Source organism: Oncorhynchus mykiss, chromosome 25, assembly GCF_057628025.1.
Source record: "Oncorhynchus mykiss isolate SJ-2025 chromosome 25, ASM5762802v1, whole genome shotgun sequence".
Classification (NCBI taxonomy): domain Eukaryota; kingdom Metazoa; phylum Chordata; class Actinopteri; order Salmoniformes; family Salmonidae; genus Oncorhynchus; species Oncorhynchus mykiss.
In genome coordinates, this window is record NC_143046.1 from 36,319,737 (window position 1) to 36,340,447 (window position 20,711).

General features: G+C 42.4%; 1 protein-coding gene across 1 annotated transcript in view; it reads right to left on the minus strand.

Moving 5' to 3' along the window:
- Nucleotides 1-20,711, minus strand: part of LOC110505105 (alpha-1,3-mannosyl-glycoprotein 4-beta-N-acetylglucosaminyltransferase B) — a 232,126-nt gene that overhangs the window by 97,910 nt on the left and 113,505 nt on the right. Inside the window, exons 4-6 of the mRNA XM_036969826.2 lie at nucleotides 18,599-18,732; nucleotides 7,031-7,077; nucleotides 4,480-4,593 (exon numbers count right to left, since the gene is read on the minus strand). Of these exons, the coding sequence (XP_036825721.2) occupies nucleotides 4,480-4,593; nucleotides 7,031-7,077; nucleotides 18,599-18,732 (295 nt within the window). The remainder of the gene's footprint in view (nucleotides 1-4,479; nucleotides 4,594-7,030; nucleotides 7,078-18,598; nucleotides 18,733-20,711) is intronic.

Genomic DNA, 20,711 nt, shown 5'->3' on the forward strand with positions numbered 1-20,711 from the left:
GTCTTGCTAATTGCCTATAATTTCCACCTATTGTCTATTCCATTTGCACAACAGCATGTGAAATGTATTGTCAATCAGTGTTGCTTCCTAAGTGGACAGTTTGATTTCACAGAAGTGTGATTGACTTGGAGTTACATTGTGTTGTTTAAGTGTTCCTTTATTTTTTTGAGCAGTTTATATAAATGATCTTTCCACAATGAATTTCCATAGAAAACTAGTCAAAATAGACAAGATCCTGCAACCATGGGGAGGTAAAAACGTGTCTATTTGTGGAACAATTACACTGATGAACTCCTAGGTCATATTTCAGTTTAGTCATTTACTTATGGCCCTGCCTACTCCTGATGATTCTTTTTTCAAATCATATGAGCACATTTTAATTTTTTTTCGCTTCATCTGGGATGCTAAACCAGACAAGATAAAACGTGCCTATCTGTATAACGAATATGAACTGGGTTGGCTGAGATGATTAAATATAAAAGCACTAAGCCTCTCTAAAATCATCACATATAAAAGTATTACTTGAACCCAAAATGTTTCTCAAGTAGATTACTAAAATCATTCGTTGTTTAAAAATTTCTTTTTTTGCCTTTGTGCAGATTGCCATGCCTCAAAAGACCTGGATTTATGGAAAAGATGTTTGAAAGGGGTATTTTGTTTTTAAATGATATTGTTGATTGGAATTGTAGAGTTGCCTTTCATGGAGTTATCCAAATTGTATGGGAAGGTCTGCTCAATCCATTATTACAACCAAATGATTACAGCATTACCCCAAAAATGGAGCAGGCAGGTGGCAGTGGCAGGAGGTAGGGAACTGGTCTGTCTGCCCAATAGAAAGGATCAAAACTGGTGGAGGAACAAAAATAGCATAAGAAAGTATACCAGTTTTATTTGAGGACCAGGATGTTGACAGCAGTGCCAAACAGGTTGCAAAATAGATGGGAAGATATTTTTTTATGCACCGATTCCATGGCACAGGGTGTATAGGTTGATTCAAGACTTAGTGCTTTTCAGCTAAACGTATTGTATTGAATTCTTGCCACCAACAAAATGTTGCATTTTTGGGGATTACAATCATCTCACCTCTGCAGATCTTGTTGTAAGGACGCATAATCAATAGACCATTTGCTCTGGTATTGCCCTCAGGTAGCCGGGTTTCTGGCCTCAGGTTTGGGAATGGCAGGAGAGGTTTGTGAGGGTTTCGGACGGTTCAGGGTCAGCTGTCTTTTTCACAAGTACCAACACACTGGGTGTGATCGTTCTACAGTGGTCCCGGTGTGATTAGAACACTGATTTAGAATTGCCAGTTTCGAATGACGCAACAATCAGCATTTGAGCTGCCCACACTTTTTTTCGGAAACATTTTGCACAAACACAGTCCTTACAAGGTTATTATGACTATTTGTTGCCGAACACCGTATGTTGTCGAATTCAAACCCGTATCCGGGATGGGTAGTTCAGAGAGGTTTTAAAACCCTTTCATGCGTGAGTTCCAAATATCTCTAACGTTTTTTTTTATGCACGTGAAGTTAGAACGTTCTCGCCGTTCCAGTTCGTGATTGTTACACAACAGTACATTTAATCCACGCTGCCCTCAAACCAAGCCACTTAGCCTGTTTTTATTTATAGGCTGTTTCAACTTCAATGTTAAATTAACAACCAATTATTAACAAGTTGTTACAGTTTGAATTCAGGTGTTTTCCGCATCCTCATTTATTCACATAAAAAAAAAAAATGTCATTTTTGCTTTTGCGGACAATTCATTTTTGGGACATTTCTGACCGGGACAAAATTCCCCAAGCACTTCCCAATTGTTTTCATGCATTCCGATTCTTGCATATTTATTTTTTATTTCACCTTTATTTAACCAGGTAGACTAGTTGAGAACAAGTTCTCATTTACAACTGCGACCTGGCCAAGATAAAGCAAAGCAGTGCGACACAAACAACAACACAGAGTTACACATGGAATAAACAAACATAGTCAATAATACAATGGAGAAAATGTATATATACAGTGTGTGCAAATGAGGTAAGGTTGTGGCATAGATTGTAATGGGCACATATTATGTGTGTAAAATACTTTTTTTTGGTTGTACTGATAATGATGAGCTAAACTAATTCCAGCATGTAGCCATGATTGTTGACATACAATGGATTCTGGGTTTCACGTAATCTTCTGTTGGACCAAAGATGTTATAACAAAATGAAGTGGAGGAAAGGTTCACTCCTTTTTTGAGGACTTACGGAAATGAATGGTGGGATGTAAACGATGGTGGATGACACCCCCCTCTTGAACATGCATACTATAAACAGACCAAACTCATCTTGTCTCCTCTTATTATCTTTGGTTTCTGCGAGGATCAAAAAGCCTGGCAGCGCGCAGAAACTACCCATCGTTGGATTACTTTCGATTTGGAGAGTGTTTTACTCAAATATTTTGATCAATGGTGAGCTCACCCGTGACGTGATTAAACATTCTTCAAAATACAAGTGTCTCACATGCTTCAAAAGACTAGAATCTTGCTAATCCAACTGCGTTGTCATATTTAAAAAATGATTTATGGCGAAAGAATATGCTGCGATTATCTGAGCATAGACCCCCATATCAAACTACTTATTCAGCCAGCACTTGCGTAACAAAATCACAGATTGCATTGAAATAAATAGTTTACCTTTGAAGATCTTGCTCTGGTTGCAATCCCAAGGTCTTTTGTTCGGTTAAATCCATTTTTTATAGACTAACACGAAACATTTTGTGAACGCTTATCTCGTTGAATTTCGTGTCATTCATGTTTCGACGTAACATCCAACGTAAATAGACAGACTTTCCCTGACTTTATCCATTCATGTTTGGTTTCCTTGCGATCAACTGTTTGTTTGTAACACAACCAAACTTGATGGGTCATTTTGCGAGACGTATTGACACGGAAAAACCGATTGGAAGACAACAAGTGACGAGCCCATTGTGCACCAATTACTTGACCACTGTCTCGTTGATTGACTGTATTTTAACCCAATGACCACTGATCGTCTTGAAATCTAGCTGGGTAGATAGCCAATGAGCAGAGGTAAACGGCAATATCCCATGGTTCTTTGGTGTAAGACAAACCTTTCCATTGAACGCTGGCGTAAGGACCGTTCTTTCGCCGTTGCCAATTCAACCTTGAAGGGGCGAAGCTTAATACGCACAGCAGTATTTCGGTGACTTGCATCTTCAGCTGTTTATTTATCCAACATCATGGCGAATAAGTCAAGGAAAGCTAATTCTAAGACTAGATATATACGAATGTAGAAACAATTTTAGAGGAAATTGATCGTGAAAGTGAGACAGATCTGCTTTTTGAAGACTCCATTAGCTCTCATAGCTTTGATTCTGAAACTGAGGCATATTCTTTGAACGGAGAGGACATTGTTTTGGAATGGTAAATTGCTCTCATGCAAATGCTGTTCTTTCTCTCGGAGGACCTGAGCCCTTGGACCATGCTTCAGGACTACCTGCCATGATGACTCCTTGCTGTCCCCAGTCCACCCGACCTTGCTGCTGTTCCAGTTTCAACTGTTCTGCCTGCGTATTTTGTATATAGTTATTTGTTTCAAAATGCATACCTTCACCAATTTGGCCACTTGGGTACATTTGGGCTACTTGTGTGGGACACCTGGGTGACTTCATGATAAATGTCATGTAGCACACTCATTTTGGAAGTTATCATATCCTTGGTTCTGTGCCTGAGCCACAGGCTGTTAGATTTGGGTATGTCTTCAGGCGGAAATTGCACAAAGTAGGGGGGTAGCTCTAAGAGGTTTTAAGATAATAGTAGTATAATAGTATAAAATAAATAAATAAATTGAGCATAAAATATAACTCAGTATTTGTATTATTTATTTTATACAGTCTTTTTTGCTCGTCTTTATCAAGGGTGCCAAAATAATTTGACCTGACTGTAAATACTCACACACACCAACACATACACAGACAGGCACTTAGGTAGACAAGTAGTGAGTTAGACACACAGCTAGATAGCTAATCAAACAGACCAACAGACCGACAGACTCTCTCATACACACATTTATGCACGCATAGTCATGACCATTACATATTCACACATGCAGAAGAGTGCTAAATAAAAGAAGACAACAGTCTCGACGTTGGAATGTCACACACGCACATTCATTCACACCCAGCGGGGTACTAAATAAGTGACGAGAGAAGGGGCGACACTGAGGTGATGTCATCAAGTCACACAAGAACAGAGAAGTGGAGAGTGTCCCTCAACTCAGACTCAACCTGACGGTATTCCACACACACACGCACGCGAGCGCACACAACAACGAATCGTCACAGCATCCTCATATGAAACAACGGGCCACGGTTCAAGACAAGACTTGAATATAAACTAGTCTCCCGTACTGAACTGCAATGGGTTGCTCAGACAGTTGTGAAAGCTGCAGCAATCTGCTGGGAAGGCTGCCGTATTACCTGACCCTCTCCTTGGGGTCTCCGAAGGACTCTTTGAGACGGGAGAAATCGGGGTAGAAGTGGACTGATGGAGAGATGATCTCTAGAAGACCTGACTGGATCTCAACTGGAAATCTGAAAGAGAGAGAAAGGCGAGGGGAAAGAGAGAGAAAGGCGGAGGGTAAAGAGAGAGAGTGGAGAGAGGTATCAACTATACATTTTATTTTCTACAACTATCATACAGACACAGCCCTGTTGGGATAGACAAAGAGACAGACAGACGGACGGACTGACAGACGCGACAGCATGTTAGTCCCTCCCACCCTGTGCATAATCACTTCCTCTCTTGTCAGGTTATTCAAATGCCTGACAGGATCGCACACACACACACACACACACACACACACACACACACACACACACACACACAAACACACAGCAAAAAATACACTGAAATGCATTTGTATTAGTCAGCTGTTTCTTGATCCGCAAATGCTAATAACCCATTCACAACCGCCTGACTACATATGATAATATATAGAAATGATATAGAAAATGCGCTGTAGGCATAACAGTTCCTTTTTTTCTCTTGAACATTTACTTAACAATTCAGTTTTTCTTCAACGTTTCTTCATGTACTTATTGAATATTTAGGCCTACTTTGCTTAAACAGAACATTTCAAACAGCCTAAATTGACACATTGTGCATGCTTTTGTGAAAAAAAGTCAAACAATAAAACACACGTTGAGCAGACTTACGAACTAAAGCCAGATGAAAAGAATGAAAGAAAAACCTCAGTGTAGCCTATAGTTGTGAATTGCTTGAGTTGCGAATGCTTGAATTTGAATTGGTCACACCCAACAGGAAGCAGAATTTGAATTAAAGGAAGTAGAATTGAATTCAATACAATTCAAATGGCTTATTTAACACCATAGTGATGTTTATTTTGACAATGTATGGTTACCAATACCATGTAGCATAAGCTTGAAATATTTATTTTAAAAACTCGTTCTCCTATAACAATTTTTTATAATTATATTGGACTAGAAATATTTTAAGATCATGTTGTGGGTTGTAAATTTAATAATTCCCTTCATGTTTTAAATATTAGAAAACACTGCAGTATGGAAGCGAACAATGTAACATCTCATGACAAGGAAAAATACAAAAATATTTTTGAGTTATAATCAAACTAATGAAATGGTATGTGTAATACTTGCATCAATAAGTGGCATAATTCTTTTGATAAAAGATTTGACAAACTAATTAGAATTTCATGTTTCACATCTCAGTTGAATTGGTTTGAATGACATTTTACTTCCTTCCAATTCTGCTTCATGTGGGGTGTGGCCAATTCAAATTCAATGTTTGAATTGAATTGAATTCAGATAAGGACGTACAAAGAGAGAGAGGATCCAATCATGAGAGAGACAGGGGTCAAGTGTGCATCACTAACCCTGCCAATCACCCAGGACAGGAAAAGCTGCCCCTTAGGAACTCACATGCACACACACTAACTCACAATAGTTCACACCACACACACTCACCCCCCCCCCCCCCCCCCCCCCCCCCCCACACACACACACGCTCTCTCTCTCTCTCTCCTGTGTTTCCAATCTCACTGAGAGACGACAAGGTGACAGGGGGCACATTCAACCTCCCTCCTCCCCTCCCCCTTCCTTCCGTCAACCCCCATAGCCATCTCCAACCATGTCCGTGTCCCAAATGACACCCTATTCCTTATGTAGTACACTACTTTTCCCCAGGGCCCATCAGGCTCTGGTCAAAAGCAGTGTACTTTAGGGAATATGGTGCCATTTGAGACGCATCCCATTTCCCCTGAGGTGACACTGCTAGGGGACTTAGGAGAGTGACAGTGACGGAGTGACCACTGGTATCATCTTGGGTCAAAATGGCCACCTCGGCAGGAAAGAGCTCTGGCTCAATCTCCCACTGACAAACATGACTGTCTGAAACAGCAGGTTCTTAAACCTGCACAGTGGGCACTTTGTGAGGGGGGGATACTGTCGGTCTAGGGAAGTGGCTAGGAGGATAGGTTTGGGTTTGGGGTTAAGGTTAGGGAATATAGGATTTTGAATGGCACTGAATTGTGTGTCCCCACAAGGTTAGTTATACAATACTTTGTGTATGTGTGTGTGTGTATGTGAGCGCATGATGGAAGGTAAACAGGAGACAGTGAAATGCACACACCACAAATAGACAAACATCTATTCAAATAGAAATACACCATGCACACACGTCAAAGACGACAGATGTGCACGTGTGGAATAGATCCAAGACTTAAACAGACAAGCAGAGACCAAACGTGACATAAGTAGAGTGAATACATCTCACACTCACACGCGCACGCACACACAAAGCACATGAACATGCAAACATCAAACGCAGGTAGCAAACACACACAATAACAAAATCATTTCAAAATACCACACACACAAACACCTTATTCCACAGGTCCACCCAACACACACTGAGCCCGAATTGAAAGTGACAACAGTCCTCTCCGTGGAGAGGCAGGTCTCCATGGAAACAGCATCCCGCGGTACTTACAGGCGCTTGAGGTTGTCAGCCACGCTGTTGGCATACTGTTGGTCCGTCTGCAAAACGAGAAACTTATTAATAAAAAAAAGACAAATAAAAGCCAATGTCAATGCAGTTTCCTGTTCCATTAAGAGATGATATGGCTGCAGAAAGAAAGCATGTACATAATATACACACTGTTCCCATGTGTACTACTGTACACAAAGAACGATTTGCCTACAAGACTTTTGCCTTTGTCATTTACAATCTGCCCTGGATACAAAATCAAATAAAAAGCACAAATAAATTGCTTTTCTGTCACAACAACAACAACGTCACAGTAATTGTGTAATGCATAAATAGTGTTCCAAGAAAGCCACAGTGGAGATTGCGGGCTGTTCCAGTTTCGTCCCAAGTGGAAGCACCAGCTTGATGGTGTAATTATCTGGCTTTGTATAAATCCGACATCCAGAGCTGTGTTGAGGTCAAGGAGAGGATAAGATGTACACACGTATACATCCACTGGCCATGTTTGCTTCACGACTTCCATATAAACCCACAGGAAAAACCAAAATCATGCTTGTTCAAGAGGGTTTGCCTCAAAAAAGTAATGCACAGTAACATTATGCAATACTAATGATGAATTGTATAACTTAACAGCTGACGCCATCTTTCTTTGCTTGTTGCTCAGACTAGCCATGCCCTTCTGGAGGGCTAACTCCAAAACAGTCCTCAGAAATGTCTTGGCCATTAAACAACAAACTATTCCAAATTCCCTGACTATGTCTCTCCATCACGAAAGGCTGACAGATGGAGAGAAGGATGGGGGAGCATTGTAGGTGGAGAGAGAGAAGCAAGGGATCAGACGTCTAACAGGAAACACCTGGGATCACGGACCACATCCTTCGCTCCTCAAATTAACCGGACGAGAGAGCAATAGAGGGAGGGAGGGGATGGGGACTATCACAAGGGAAATACAAAATAGCCTGTCAAATTTCCACCCTCGGTGCCAGGACAGCTATGAAAAACATTATCTTGTAAACAGGAGAAACCAGTAATTATTGACCCCCTTAATAAAGATGAGCAAAAATGACTGTATAAAAAATATATACAGTGCCTTGCGAAAGTATTTGGCCCCCTTGAACTTTGCGACCTTTTGCCAAATTTCAGGCTTCAAACATAAAGATATAAAACTGTATTTTTTTGTGAAGAATCAACAACAAGTGGGACACAATCATGAAGTGGAACGACATTTATTGGATATTTCAAACTTTTTTAACAAATCAAAAACTGAGAAATTGGGCGTGCAAAATTATTCAGCCCCTTTACTTTCAGTGCAGCAAACTCTCTCCAGACGTTCAGTGAGGATCTCTGAATGATCCAATGTTGACCTAAATGACTAATGATGATAAATACAATCTACCTGTGTGTGATCAAGTCTCCGTATAAATGCACCTGCACTGTGATAGTCTCAGAGGTCCGTTAAAAGCGCAGAGAGCATCATGAAGAACAAGGAACACACCAGGCAGGTCCGAGATACTGTTGTGAAGAAGTTTAAAGCCGGATTTGGATACAAAAAGATTTCCCAAGCTTAAAACATCCCAAGGAGCACTGTGCAAGCGATAATATTGAAATGGAAGGAGTATCAGACAACTGCAAATCTACCAAGACCTGGCCGTCCCTCTAAACTTTCAGCTCATACAAGGAGAAGACTGATCAGAGATGCAGCCAAGAGGCTCATGATCACTCTGGATGAACTGCAGAGATCTACAGCTGAGGTGGGAGACTCTGTCCATAGGACAACAATCAGTCGTATATTGTACAAATCTGGCCTTTATGGAAGAGTGGCAAGAAGAAAGCCATTTATTTAAGACATCCATAAAAAGTGTAGTTTAAAGTTTGCCACAAGCCACCTGGGAGACACACCAAAAATGTGGAAGAAGGTGCTCTGGTCAGATGAAACCAAAATTGAACTTTTTGGCAACAATGCAAAACGTTATGTTTGGTGTAAAAGCAACACAGCTGAACACACCATCCCCACTGTCAAACATGGTGGTGGCAGCATCATGGTTTGGGCCTGCTTTTCTTCAGCAGGGACAGGGAAGATTGTTAAAATTGATGGGAAGATGGATGGAGCCAAATACAGGACCATTCTGGAAGAAAACCTGATGGAGTCTGCAAAAGACCTGAGACTGGGACGGAGATTTGTCTTCCAACAAGACAATGATCCAAAACATAAAGCAAAATCTACAATGGAATGGTTCAAAAATAAACATATCCAGGTGTTAGAATGGCCAAGTCAAAGTCCAGACCTGAATCCAATCGAGAATCTGTGGAAAGAACTGAAAACTGCTGTTCACAAATGCTCTCCATCCAACCTCACTGAGCTCGAGCTGTTTTGCAAGGAGGAATGGGAAAAAATGTCAGTCTCTCGATGTGCAAAACTGATAGAGACATACCCCAAGCGACTTACAGCTGTAATCGCAGCAAAAGGTGGCGCTACAAAGTTTTAACTTAAGGGGGCTGAATAATTTTGCACGCCCAATTTTTCAGTTTTTGATTTGTTAAAAAAGTTTGAAATATCCAATAAATGTCGTTCCACTTCATGATTGTGTCCCACTTGTTGTTGATTCTTCACAAAAAAATACAGTTTTATATCTTTATGTTTGAAGCCTGAAATGTGGCAAAAGGTCGCAAAGTTCAAGGGGGCCGAATACTTTCGCAAGGCACTGTAATTCAAATACTGAGATAAATTGTATGCTGAAATAATTGGGAAATTATATTATTTTATACTAATACAATTGCTCAGAGAAAGAGATTTCACTTAACAAGTAATATTTTATTTTTTTTCGCAAAAAGATAGGTGTCCCAATTATTGACACTTCTGTTTTCAATACCTTTCAATACCTCACCTTGCAAAAATAACGGCAACAAGCCTTTTCCTAAAAATGTTTATATGAGTTGGAACACATTGGGATGGATCCTAGACCATTCCTCCATGAAAATAGAACTCTTTGGCCATGAACACCAGGGGTGGGTTCGGCGTCGAAATGAGAATGCATAAGCAGAAAAGAACCCCATACCGACAGTGAAATATGGTGGTGAATCATTGATATTATGGGGCTATTTTACTTCCAATGGTCCTCGACCCTTGTTAAGGTCAACAGAATCGTGAACTTCACCCAGTACCAGCACAATTTAGCCCAAAATCTGGTTTCCTAAGGCAGGAAGCTGAAAAGGACTAGGGAAAGATATAGAAGTGAGAGAGAAGCGATTGAGAGAGAGACAAGAAGACAGAGAGAGAAATTGGAAAAACAGAAATAACACCAGGCTGTTTTCATCTCTCCAAGGGGTTGGTGTGTGCTATATTAGGCCCCCTTCAACACCAGACCCCCCCACAGCTGATGAGCTAGTGAAGTGTCGCCCTCCTCAGCTCTGAGCCACTCCACTGGTGGAATGTACCATGACCCCAGAGGTGAGAAACAGGACCTCAGAGGTGACAATGTCTGCTGCAGAGTCCGTTAAGAGGCTTGCGACTTCAATTGACAGGACTGTCAAGGAACAAGCTTAAAAAGAATGACAGTCAGAAAACGATCTCTCCACATTGCGTTGGTGGTCTAGTACTTCAAAGCCTTGCTCGACAACCTGGCACCCTTGGTCCTGGACATGGAATGCTATTGAGGAACATGGGTGTATCATGACTTGTTCATGTGTTCAGCCAACGCGTCACGTGGGTTTTAGTGTATGAGTTTCATAGAACCATTGTTTCATATGTCATACACAGCCTTAAACTGTAGCCAATCAATTTGCAACAGTCATGTAAAATTCGATGCAGTACAGCGAGGTTACTACTACCTAACCAGGGGACCAAGGTCATCGACAATACTATCCCAACTAATCCCTTAACCTACTGTTCTAGTCCTGTTCCAACATGTGTAGTTACCTAGACAACGGAACCAAATAGTTTGCATCGTATTTGTTTAGTTCTGTGTTTTATTTGCTTATGGTCACACACTGACAGATGGAGACGCGAGGGAAAGAGACGGAGGGAGAGACAGAGGGACAGACATATGGATAGTTGAAGAGAGAAAGGGTGTGACATTTTTGGGAGGGAAAGAGAGAGGGATGGAAAGAGAGACTCGGAGAGAGAGAGAGCTGCTACTTCCGTGCTCTTCAGATGCCCCTATAGAGGCGTGGGTAATAAAAATGAGAGATGGCATAACCTAAGAGACATTCAGGAGAAGGAGAGGGATGGAAACACAAGAGAGGGGGGGGGAGCGAGAGAGAGAGAGAAATAAAGAAAAAAGAAAAGAGAACTACACAAAGAGAAACAAGGTGGAGAAAGAGAGGGGAAGATAGTGAGTGAGAAAGGGAAAAAGAGAGAAAGGGCGAGAGAGAGGCCTGCCAGCAATCGGAAAGTGTTAACTAATGCAGATGTCATTCACTGCCTTTTAACTATAGCCACTCTGGGGACTGTAACACAGACAGACTGGGACTCAACACCACACACACACACACTGACACACACTGCAGCAAGACACACACAGACACACATGCAGAGACGCACATGGACGCACACACACACACCACAAGACGCTACGAGACACACACACACGTGTACACACAGGAACGGACAGGCACGCACTAACACACACCCACGCAAAATCCGTGTGTGGTGGGTGTGCGTCTGTGTGTGTGATTGACTAATGCTGGTGATAATAACTTGACGCATGGTGCATGGCTTAATCACACAGTTCTATATGTATCTCGCTTCCTCGTGACCTTTCCGGCTGGCCAGTCAGCTACACCATTAGTCAGTCTGCTCTTACATGATGCTATTACAGCAGGGGAAAGCAATACACTGGGAGGGGCACAGGCGCACACACACACAAAAATAAACACATTTCGGTTATACATGTACTATTCATGCTGTTGCACGCCTTACATTCACATGCACGCACACACACATAATCATTCATCACCACAGGGTCCTTTGGACTTAAACAACCCTTTTACATGATTAGGGTTTCTTCACAATCGATTCCAGTGAACAAACACAGGCCTACCTGCGCAGATAGCCTGTTCGCCATTGCAACACTAAGCAGGGGAGAGGGGAAAGGGGGATACCTCGTCAGTTGTACAACTGAATGCGTTCAACTGAAATGTGTCATCCGCATTTAACCCAACCCCTCTGAATCAGAGAGGTGCGGGGGGATGTCCTTAATCAACATCAGCGCCCGAGGAACAGTGGGTTAACTGCCTTGCTCAGGGGCAGAATTACAGATTTTTACCTTGTCAGCTCAGGGATTGGATCCAGCAACCTTTCGGTTATTGGCCCAACGCTCTAATCACTAGGCTTACCTGCCGCCCCCCACTGGTATCCTGGACACCCCACACAACCCCAATAAGGTGGTGGGGCCCACAAGCTCTGTTGGTCCATGCGCCTGTAATCGATATATACAGCATATACACATACATATATATATATATATATATATATAGTGCATTCAAAAATTATTCCAAACCCAACCCTTTTTCCCCATTTTTTTTTAAACATTACAGCCTTATTCTAAAACGGAATATTAAAAAAAATCTACACACAATAAAGTGAAATCAGGTTTAGATTTTCTTTTACAAATGTAATAAATATAAAAACAAATACCTTCAGACCCTCAAAACTGTTTCCATTGATCATCCTTGACACACTATAACTTTTTTTTTTACACCTTTATTTAATTAGGCAAGTCAGTTAAGAACTAATTCTTATTTTCAATGACAGCCTACAGTGGGTCATTCTGCCTGTTCAGGGGCAGAATGACAGATTTGTACCTTGTCAGCTCGGGAGTTTGAACTTGCAACCTTCCGGTTACTAGTCCAACGCTCTAACCACTACAGGCTACCCTGCCGCCCCGGAGTCCACCTGTGGTAACATTTTTTATTGGACATGACTTGGAAAGGCACACCTGTCTCACAGTTGACAGGGCATGTCAGAGCAAAAACCAAGCCATGAGGTCCAAGGAATTGTCCGTATAGCTCCGAGACAGGATTGTGTCAAGGGTACTAAAATGTTTCTGCAGCATTGAAGGTCCCCAAGAACACAGTGTCCTCTCCATCATTCTTAAATGGAAGAAGTTTGGTACCACCATGACTCGTCCTAGAGCTGGCCCGCCAGGCCAAACTGAGCAATCCGGGGAGAAGGACCTTGATCAAAAACCTGATTTTTAAAATTTTATACAAAACATTTAATTGAACCTTTATGTAACTATGCAAGTCAGTTAAGAACATTTTCTTATTTCCAATCACAGCCAACCCCGGCCAAACCTGGACAACGCTGGGCCAGTTGTGACCGCCCTATTGGAACTCCCAATCACGGCCGGTTGTGATACAGTCTGGAATCGAACCAGGGTCTGTAATGACTCCTCTAGCACTGAGATGCAGTGCCTTAGACCGCTGTGCCACTCGGGAGCCCCGTCTGGGCACTCTACCATAAAGACCTGATTGGTGGAGTGCTGCAGAGATAGTTGTCCTTCTGGAAGGGTAACGGCCTACCGATGGTCACTCTGACAGAGCTCTATAGTTCCTCTGTGGAGATGCAAGACTCTTCCAGAAGGACAACAATCTCAGCAGCACTACACCAATCAGGCCTTTATTGGAGAGTGGCCAGACGGAAACCACTCCTCAGTTAAAGCACATGAAAGCCCGCTTAGGGTTTGCCAAAGGGCACCTAAAGGACTATCAGACCATGAGAAACAAGATTCTCTGGTGTGATGAAACCAATATTGAACTCTTTGGACTGATTGCCATGGGTCATGTCTGGAGGAAACCTGGCACCAACCCTACGGTGAAGCATGGTGGTGGCAGCATCATGCTGTTGGGATGTTTTCAGCGGCAGGGACTGGGAGACTAGTCAGGATTGAGGCAAAGATGAACAGAGCAAAGTACAGAGAGATCCTTGATTAAAACCTGCTCCAGAGCACTCTGGACATTAGACTGGGGTGAAGGTTCACCTTCCAACAGGACAACGACCTTAAGCACACAGCCAAGACTACACCGGAGTGGCTTCGGAACAAGTCTCTGAATGACCTTGAGTGGCCAGGGCAGAGCCCAGACTTGAACCTGATCGAACATCTCTGGAGAGAACTGAAAATAGCTGTGCAGCGACGTTCCACATTCAACCTGAGAGGATCTGCATATTAGACTGGGAGAAACTCCCCAAATACAGGTGTGCCACGCTTGTAGCGTCATACCCAAGAAGCCACGAAGCTGTAACGCAGCCAAAGGTGCTTCAACAAAGTGCTGAGTAAAGGATCTGATTACTTATGTAAATGTGAACATTTCTTTGTCTTTTTCTTTGTCATTATGGGGTATTGTGTGCAGATTGATGAGGGGGGAAAACAATTGAATCAATTTTAGAATAAAGGTGTAACATAACAAATTCTGGAAAAAGTCAAGGGGTCTGAATACTTTCCGAATGCACTGTATATAGTACCAGTCAAAAGTTTGGACACACCTACTCGTTCAAGGGTTTTTCTTTATTGTTTACTATTTTCTACATTGTAGAATAAAAGTGATGACATCAAAACTATGAAATAACACACATGGGAGCAAGAGGTAACAAAAAAGTGTTAAAGAAGTCAAAATATATTTGAGATTATTTGCCTTGACAGATTTGCACACTCTTGGAATTCCATAAACCAGCTTCATGAGGTAGTCACCTGGAATGCATTTCAATTAACAAAGTGTGCCATGTTAAAAGTTACTTTGTGGAATATCGTTCGTTCTTAATGCGTTTGAGACAATCACTTGTCTTGTGACAAAATACGGGTGGTATACAGAAGAAAGCCCTATTTGGAAAAAGACCAAGTCCATATTATGGCAAGAACAGCTCAAATAAGCAAAGAGAAATTACAGTCCACAAAAACCACCAAGCGCAATGATGAAACTGGCTCTCATGAGGACCACCACAGAAAAGAAAGACTCAGAGTTACTTCTGCTGCAGAGGATAAGTTCATTAGAGTTAACAGCTTCAGAGATTGCAGCCCAAATAAATGCTTCACAGAGTTCAAGTAACAGACACATTTCAACATCAACTGTTCAGAGGAGACTGTGTGAATCAGGCCTTCATGAACGAATTGCTACAAAGAAACCACTACTAAAGGACACCAATAAGAAGTGACTTGCTTGGGCCAAGAAACACGAGCAATGGACATTAGAGCGGTGGAAATCTGTCCTTTGGCTGATGAGTCCAAATGATTTTTGGTTCCAACTGCCGGGTCTTTGTGAGATGCAGAGCAGGTGAACGGATGATCTCTGCATGTGTAGTTCCCACAATGAAGCATGGAGGAGGTGTGAATGTGTGGGGGTGCTTTGCTGGTGATACTGTCGGTGATTTCTATAGTATTCAAGGCACACTTAACCAGCATGGCTACCACAGCATTCCGCAGCGATACGCCAACACATCTGGTTTGCGCTTAGTGGGACTATCATTTGTTTTCCAACAGGACAATGACCCAACACACCTCCAGGCTGTGTAAGGGCTATTTGACCAAGAAGGAGAGTGATGGAGTGCTGCATCAGATGACCTGGCCTCCACTATCACCCGACCTCAACCCAATTGCGATGGTTTGGGATAAGTTGGACCGAAGAGTGAGGGAAAAGCAGCCAACAAGTCTTCAGCATATGTGGGAACTCCTTCATGACTGCTGGAAAAGCATTCCAGGTGAAGCTGGTTGAGATAATGCCAAGAGTGCAAAACTGTCATCAAGGCAAAGGGTGGATATATCTCAAATATAAAATATATTTTGATTTGTTCAACACTTTTTTGGTGAGTACATGATTCCATGTGTTATTTCATAGTTTTCTTGTCTTCACTATTATTATACAATGTAGAAAAAAGTATTTAGAAAAAATATTTTTACAGTATAACTATTGCAGCTGGAAACTGCTGAAACAGCAGATTGTTTTTTTAATGGAATATCAATAAAAAGCAATAAAACTGGACTTCTTAAACTAGTTGAGTATCTGGAGCATCAGCATTCGTGGGTACAGGCTCAAAATGTCCAGAAACAAATAACTTTCTTCTGAAGCCATCATTGTCAATTTCTTGCATGGAATAGAGCCTCCATTTCACGGAACAAGAATAGACTGACGAGTTTCAGAAGAAAGTCTTTGATTCAGGCTTTTTTGAGCCTGTAATCGAACCCACAAATGCAGACGGTCCAGATCCTAAGCTAGTCTGAAGAAGGACAGTTTTATTGCTTCTTTAAATCAAGCACAACAGGTTTCAGCTCTGCTAACATCATTGCAAAAGCGTTTTCTAATGATCAATTAGCCTTTTAAAATGATAAACTTGGATTAGCTAACGACGTGCCATTGGAACACAGGAGTGATGGTTACTGATAATGGGCCTCTGTACACCTATATAGATATTCCATTAATGGGCCTCTGTACGCCTATGTAGATATTCCATTTCCTGCAACAATAGTCATGTACAACATTAACAATGTCTGCATTGTATTTCTGATAAATTTGATGTTATTTCAACGGACAGAAAATGTGCTTTTCTTTCAAAAATAAGGACATTTATAAGTCACCCCAAACTTTGAACAGTAGTGTACATACAGTTGAAGTCGGAAGTTTACATACACTTAGGTATCGTTTTTCAACCACTCCACAAATTTCTTGTTAACAAACTATAGTTTTGTCAAGTCATTTAAGACATCTACTTTGTGCATGACACAATTTTTCAAACAATTATTTACAGACAGATTATTTCACTTATAATTCACTGTATCACAATTCCAGTGGGTCAGAAGTTTACATACACTAAATTGACTGTGCCTTTAAACAGCTTGGAAAATTCCAGAATAATATGTCATGGCTTTAGAAGCTTCTGATAGGCTAATTGACATCATTAGAGTCCATTGGAAATGTACCTGTGGATGTATTTCAAGGCCTACCTTCAAACTCAGTGCATCTTTGCTTGGGAAAATCAAAAGATATCAGCCCCCAAAAATTGTAGACCTCCACAAGTCTGGTTCATTCTTGGGAGCAATTCCCAAGTGCCTTAACGTGCCACGTTCATCTATACAAACAATAGTACGCAAGTATAAACACAATGGGACCATGCAGCTGTCATACCGCTCAGGAAGGAGACGCATACGGTCTCCTAGAGATAAATGTACTTTGGTGCGAAAAGTGAAAATCAATCCCAGAACAACAGCAAAGGACCTTGTGAAGATGCTGGAGATAGCAGGTACAAAAGTATCTATATCCACCGTAGAAGAAGCCAAAACCGGCATAAAAAAGCTTGACTACGGTTTGCAACTGTACATGGGGACAAAAATCTCAATTTTTGGAGAAATGTCCTCTGGTCTGATGAAACAAAAATAGAAATGTTTGGCCATAATTACCATTGTTATGTTTGGAGGAGAAAAGGGGGATGCTTGCAAGCTGAAGAACACCTTCCAAACCGTCAAGCACGGGGGTGGCAGCATCATGTTCTGGGGGTGCTTTGCTGCAGGAGGGACTGGTGCACTTCACAAAATAGATGGCATCATGAGGGGGGAAAATTATAAAATTACCCCCGCACCGGTACCCCCCTGTATATAGCCTCATTATTTACTCTATTTTCTTAAAACTGCATTGCTGGTTAAAGGGCTTGTTAAATAAGGCTGTAAAGAATTTCACGGTAAGGTCTACCTGTTGACAAATAACATTTTGTTTTATTCGATACAGTACTTCAATAAATTGTTTCAACTGGTACCGGGGGACCTTCAGATGAGTGTTTTGAGGCCTGTGGGAGTCCTATTACACCTTTACACAGAAAGGTCATAGTGTGTAGCGCAAACTGCTTGGACTCTACAGACAGAAGTTGTATCGACTTTAGACAAGTCCCAAGATGCTTGTGGGGGGTAGCAGAGCAAAACGGAGATTCTTATCTTTCCATAGAGGGGTCATAATAAGCCAAACCATTCGGACACTACAGATGATTTTGCGAGAAGACCGATTTTCAGAATGTCTCACGGTCTGACAAAAAGCGCTCTAGCTCTCACCTTTCACCGCAGATGCGGAAATGTTACATATGCGGATGCCGTGGATTGAGATGCATCCAATGCAAAGAAACATGTCTAGCTTAAACTGACAGATTTTTATGGGGATGTTTTTGTCATGCTTATTAGATTTCCGTGGGGGTGCGGAGATCGACCTTAGGGAGTTAATATGGGTCAGACAAGTTAGTGATGGATAGTATCTAGTGTCTATTAGCGGAGCAGTAGGGGATGTGTGTGCTAGTGGCAGTAGCCTGGGGTAGCATCACTCATTAGCTCTTCAGATCACTGACCTTTTATAGACACAGTACATATACACTCACAAGCACGCAAGCAGACCCATACACACACACATAAAGAGTTCACGGACTCACTTCAAAAGCCATGACCACAGAAGGTCGGGACACACAGCAGACCACACACAGCAGACCACACACAGCAGACCACACACAGCAGACCACACACACACACACACACACACACACACACACACACACACACACACACACACACACACACACACACACACTCTCATTCTATAGTATCTCACCTCAGCGATGAATACCACAATGACGCAGTCCTCCTTCTCTGCGGCACTGAGCTCTGTCATCAGAGAACTGAGGGTGTCCGTCAGGTAGGAGTGGACCTCCCTCTTCACACTGGGCACGCCCATCACGATCGACACTGACGGGGACACACACAGACCAATCACAGTCAGTACAGGGAGAGAAAGAACCAAGGACATGATAGATTGTGTGGAATGAGCCAGTCAATAGAACTTATTACGGAGTGACATTTCACTGCGGTCACGTGGGTACGGATGAGAAAAATCCCTCAAATTCAGCCATTGGCGTGCATTCAAATTAGCCCCAAGGTTGCCTTGCTAAATCTTGTTCATTCTCTTAAATGAAATACCATGTCTGTTTTCTCATTAGCTGGGAATGTTGTTGAAATGTTGATAAAACATATATTGGTGGTATTGTCAATAACCTAACTGCAAGATGGTGCTGATAGAGATGGCAGCTTCGCTTCTAGTCCTTAGGAAACTGTGCAGTATTTTTTTTTATTTTTATGTATTATATCTTACATTGTTAGCCCAGAAAACCTAAAGTCTTATTACATATTGCCGGGAAGAACTATTGGATATCATAGAGACGTCAACTCACCAGCACAACCAGCACTACGGCCAGGAACACGACTTTCCCAAAGCGAATCATTTGACTGCACCTTCCAGGACATTTGTACTGATTCCAGAGGCCGACCCAAAACAACCCCGCTGGAGGAGAGGGTGCCGGAGCGGTTTTCTAGTGAGAATTCGGATGTGCGTACACCACCCACCACTTTTGAGTATATTACTGGCTAATGTCCAGTCCCTAGTTAAGAAAGTCACCGAAATCAGGGCAAGAGTTGCTTTCCAAAGAGATATCCAGGATTGCAACATACACTGTTTCACGGAAACATGGCTAGCTGGTGACATGCTGTCGGAGTCCGTACAGCCAATGGGATTTTCAGTGCATCTCGCCGACAGGAATAGACATCTCTCCGGTAAGAAGAAGGGCGGGGGTGTATGTTTCATGATTAACAACTCATGGTATAATTGTAACAACATACAATAACTCAAGTCATTTTGTTCACCTGACCTAGAATTCCTCACAATAAAATGCAGACCGTATTATCTCCCAATAGAACTCTCCTCTGTTATCGTCACAGCCGTGTATATCCCCCCGCAAGCGATACCAAGACGGCCATCAAGGAACTTCACTGGACTTCATACAAACTGGAAACCATATATCCTGAGGCTGCATTTATTGTAGCTGGTGATTTTAACAAAGCTAATTTGAGGACAAGGATACCTAAAATCTATCAGCATATCGATTGCAGTACACGAGCAACACGCACAACCATTGCTGCTCTAACTTCCGCGATGCATACAAGGCACTCCCCCGCCCTCCATTTGGCAAATCCGACCTTGACTCCATCTTGCTGCTCCCCTCGTATAGACAGAAACTAAAACATTTAAACAAGTGAAACCTCGCAAGGCTGCCATCCCAGACGGCATCCCTAGCCGCGTTCTCAGAGCATGGGCAGACCAGCTGGCTGGTGTGTTTACGGACATATTCAATCAATCCCTATCCCAGTCTGCTGTCCCCACATGCTTCAAAATGACCACCATTGTTCCTGTTCCCAAGAAAGCAAAGGTAACTGAACTAAATGACTTTCACCCCGTAGCACGCACTCCTGTCATTATGAAGTACTTTGAGAGACTCGTCAAGAATCATATCACCTCCACCCTACCTGCCACACTAGACCCACTCCAATTTTCTTACCGCCCTAATAGGTCAACAGACGATGCAATCGCCATCACACTGCCCTATCCCATCTGGACAAGAGAAATACCTATGTAAGAATGCTGTTCATTGACTACAGCTCAGCATTCAACACCATAGTACCCTCCAAACTCATCATTAAGCTTGAGATCCTGGGTCTCAACCCTGCTCTGTGCAACTGTGTCCTGGACTTCCTGATGGGCCGCCCTCAGGTGGTGAAGGTAGGAAACAACATCTCCACTCCGCTGACCCACAACACCGGGGCCCCACAAGGGTGCGTTCTCAGCCCCCTCCTGTACTCCCTGTTCAACCACGACCCCTTGCCCATGCACGCCC